This window comes from Alligator sinensis, unplaced genomic scaffold (assembly GCF_000455745.1).
Source record: "Alligator sinensis unplaced genomic scaffold, ASM45574v1 scaffold1950_1, whole genome shotgun sequence".
NCBI classification, from domain to species: domain Eukaryota; kingdom Metazoa; phylum Chordata; order Crocodylia; family Alligatoridae; genus Alligator; species Alligator sinensis.
The window spans coordinates 133,756-136,998 of record NW_005843422.1 but is presented as its reverse complement, the minus strand read 5'-3'; the positions used below and the strand labels follow the sequence as shown (position 1 = coordinate 136,998).

Sequence of the window (3,243 nt, the reverse complement as noted above, 5' to 3'; positions counted from 1 at the left end):
CACTGCCCACTCCCATACCCCCTTGTCGACTCCCATTTCCCACAGACCGAACCCCACTCCCCACCTGGCACTCCGGCCCCAGAGGCCCCCACCTTGGCGCGCTCAGCATCGCGGGCACTCTGGCCCAGCAGGAAAACAGTGAGCGAGGGAGTCTTGGGTTTCTTGGAGATGTTGATGAGCTCCTTGAGGCGTGGGACGCCCAGTGTCACGTTCTTGGCCGACACGCCAGCGTAGTGGAAGGTGTTGAGGGTCATCTGCGTGGCCGGCTCGCCCAATGACTGCGCCGCCAGCGCCCCCCCCATCTCCCCGGGGTGCGCCTGCCATGGGGGGCACCAGGTCACCACCTTGTCCTCAGCCCTGCAGGCCTGGGGAAGTCCTGCCCCTAATTTTACAGGCCCCGCACCCTGGGAACCTCACCCCAAGTCCTACAAGCTGTGCTCCCTGAAGCCCCGCCTCCTACCCTACAGGCCCTGCCCCTCTTGGGAGCCCCACCCCAATCCTATAGGCCCTGCTGCCAGCCCTGCAAACCACACCCCTTGAAGCCCCAACCCTGGAAGCGCTGCCTCCAATGCTAATGACCACACCCCCTGGAAGTCCCACCCCCAATCCTACAGGCCCTGCCACCTTGAAAGCCCCATCCCCTGAGAGCCCTGCTTCCAATCCTACAGGCCCCACCCCCCTGGGAGCCCACCTCTAACCATACAAGCCCCCCCCGCCCCTTGAAGCTGCACCCCCAATCCTACAGGCCACACCCCCTGGAAGCCCCCTCCGCACCTTACCAGGGTTGCCCTACAGACCCCACCCCCAACCCTACAGACCACCACCCCCGGACTCACGATGGCCTGGTTGAACTTGGACTCGATCTCGCCCAGCAGCCAGTCGAAGGCCTGGGCACTGAGCCGGAACTCCTCGATCATGCGGCGCGCGCAGAGCGTGGAGCGCAGGTGGATGTTGAAGAGCAGTGTGGCATTCTCCTGCGCCTGCCGGCTCAGCGGGTCATCCCCGTTCACAATCACCAGCTTCTTACTCAGCTCCTGGACCCCTGCGCCCACCCCAGACAGGGATCAGGACTGGGCCCCGCCCCAGCCCTGTTCCCAGCCCAATTAGACCCCATCTCTCAAATCCAAGCCCCACCCCCAGATCAACCCCCCCCCCCAATCCCTTCCCATTGCCCCAGTCCCAAACCAGACTCTACCCCACCCAGCACTCCCACCCTGCTCCAAGCCCTGCCCCCAAACCAATCAGACCCCATCATCCCTGCCCAAGCCCTCTCCCCAGATTAAACCATACCCACTGGGCACCTCAATCCACCCAAGTCCCGCCCCCAAGTTGAATCAGACCCCATCTCCCTAGGACAAGCCCCACTCAAGTACCACCCCCTAGCCCAATGTCCTGGGGAGATGGGGTCTGTTTGGACAAACCGTGCCCTCAGATCAAACCCACAACCTTACCCCACCCCCACAGCCCACCAAAGCCCTGGCCAATCAGATGACATTTCCGATCAGACCCCTACCCCGTCCAGCTATCCAAGCCCTGCCCCCAAGTTCCCTAGTCCAACCAGACCTCAATCGCCCCAGGACAAACCCTGCCCCCAGATCAAACCCTGCCCCCCTCCCCCCCAGCCCACAGAAACCCCAGCCAATCAGATGCCATCTGTTAAGTACAAACCCAGACCCCAGATCAGACCCTCCCCAGCCATCCAAGCCCTGCCCCCAAATTCCCTAGTCCAATCAGACCCCATGTCCCCAGGACAAACCCTGCCTCCAGATCAAACCCCACCCCCTAGTCCAATCAGACCCCATCAACTCCACACCCAGATCAGACCCAACCCCCCACGAAGCGTCTCGGCCTCACTCAAATCAGACCCTGCCCCCTTACTTTATCTAAGCTCCCCCAATCAGACGCTGCTGTCCCAGCATGCCCCCTGGGCTCACCTTCCACCACCTTGATGGGGTGCAGGTCGGAGGGCAGGCGCGCATTGACATGGAAGATCTTTTGCGCGTTCCAGATCATGCGCAGCAGGTTGCAGGGCAGCACCACCTGGGGGTGGGGCCAGGAGGAGGTTGAGTCAGGCCAGGAAAGGGGTGGGGTCAGTTCCCCCCACCCCTTAGCCCAGGTGGGCAGCTTTCAGATGCGACCATGTGTGGGGAGGAATGGGAAGGGGGCAGCAGTGTGGAAAGAGGGGAAGTTCATCCCCCCCCCCAGCTCAGGATGCCTGGCTTCTCTGCTGTTCTGCAGGGAAAGCAAGGCCTTATGGGTTAAAGCAGGGGGAGCTTTAACCCAAAAAGGGAGTGGGGCGGGGACAGCCCTGACGCCAGGGTCCCTGGGCACACCTTGCTATCGCCGGTGGGGAAGATGACCCTCAGCACCTCGCGGTCCTCACGCATCTTCTCAAACTCGCGCTCCAGCTCATTCTGGATGTGGGCGTTGCTCAGGATGTCCTTCACCATCTCCTCCTGCAGGGTGCGCCGCAGCGCCCGCTCATTGGCATAGTCGAACTTGAACCTGGGGGGGCAAAGAGGGGGTCAAGGCCTGGTTCTGGGGTCCCCCCTGCTCCTCCCCAGCAAAAAAAAGCACCAAAATGCATTCATTTCTGGGGATGAACAACTGAGATGTGCCCAGGTCTGGGGAGCGGGCTGTTTGGCGGCTAGGTATAAAATCACACCCCAAGATGCACCCAGCTCGGGGTGCAACTGGCTCTCTAGTAGGGCCAAAATGCAGCTAACTCTGAGGTGGGGGGCAGGGCATGCTGGGAACTCGATATAACACGTCTTGAGATGCGACCAAGTCTGGTAGCTGGTTATCCTGGGACCAAGATGCACCCAGCTCTGGGGAGGGGTAGGCTGATAGCCAAGTGTTATAGGCTCCAAAATGCAGCCAGCTCTGGGGCTGAACAGGCTGGTAACTGGTTATACTGAGAACAAGATGTTCTCCCCAGAGCTAGGCACATATTGATACTGTGTGTACCAGGTCCCAAAATACACCCAGTTCTGGTGGGAAGCAGGCTGGCGGCTAGGTGTATTGAGCTTGAGATGTTCTCAGCTCTCAGGAGAGCCTGTTAGTGGCCAAGCGTACCAAGCCCCGAGATGCACCCAGCTCTGGGGGACAGCAGGCTGCCAGCTAGGCGTATCAAGCCTGAGATGCACCCAGCTCCTGGGACAGCCTACTACTGGCTAGATATACCAAGCCCCAAGATGCACCCAGTTACGGGGAGGACATTGGGGGGGGGGGGGGGGGGGGGGG

At 61.1% G+C, this 3,243-nt stretch overlaps 1 protein-coding gene across 1 annotated transcript in view; it reads right to left on the bottom strand.

Annotated features, from left to right (window-relative positions):
- Positions 1-3,243, bottom strand: part of POLR2A (RNA polymerase II subunit A) — a gene marked incomplete at its 3' end in the record, with an annotated part of 22,449 nt that overhangs the window by 4,695 nt on the left and 14,511 nt on the right. The window contains 4 exon segments of the mRNA XM_025195176.1: positions 93-317; positions 837-1,042; positions 1,935-2,040; positions 2,334-2,505. Of these exon segments, the coding sequence (XP_025050961.1) occupies positions 93-317; positions 837-1,042; positions 1,935-2,040; positions 2,334-2,505 (709 nt within the window).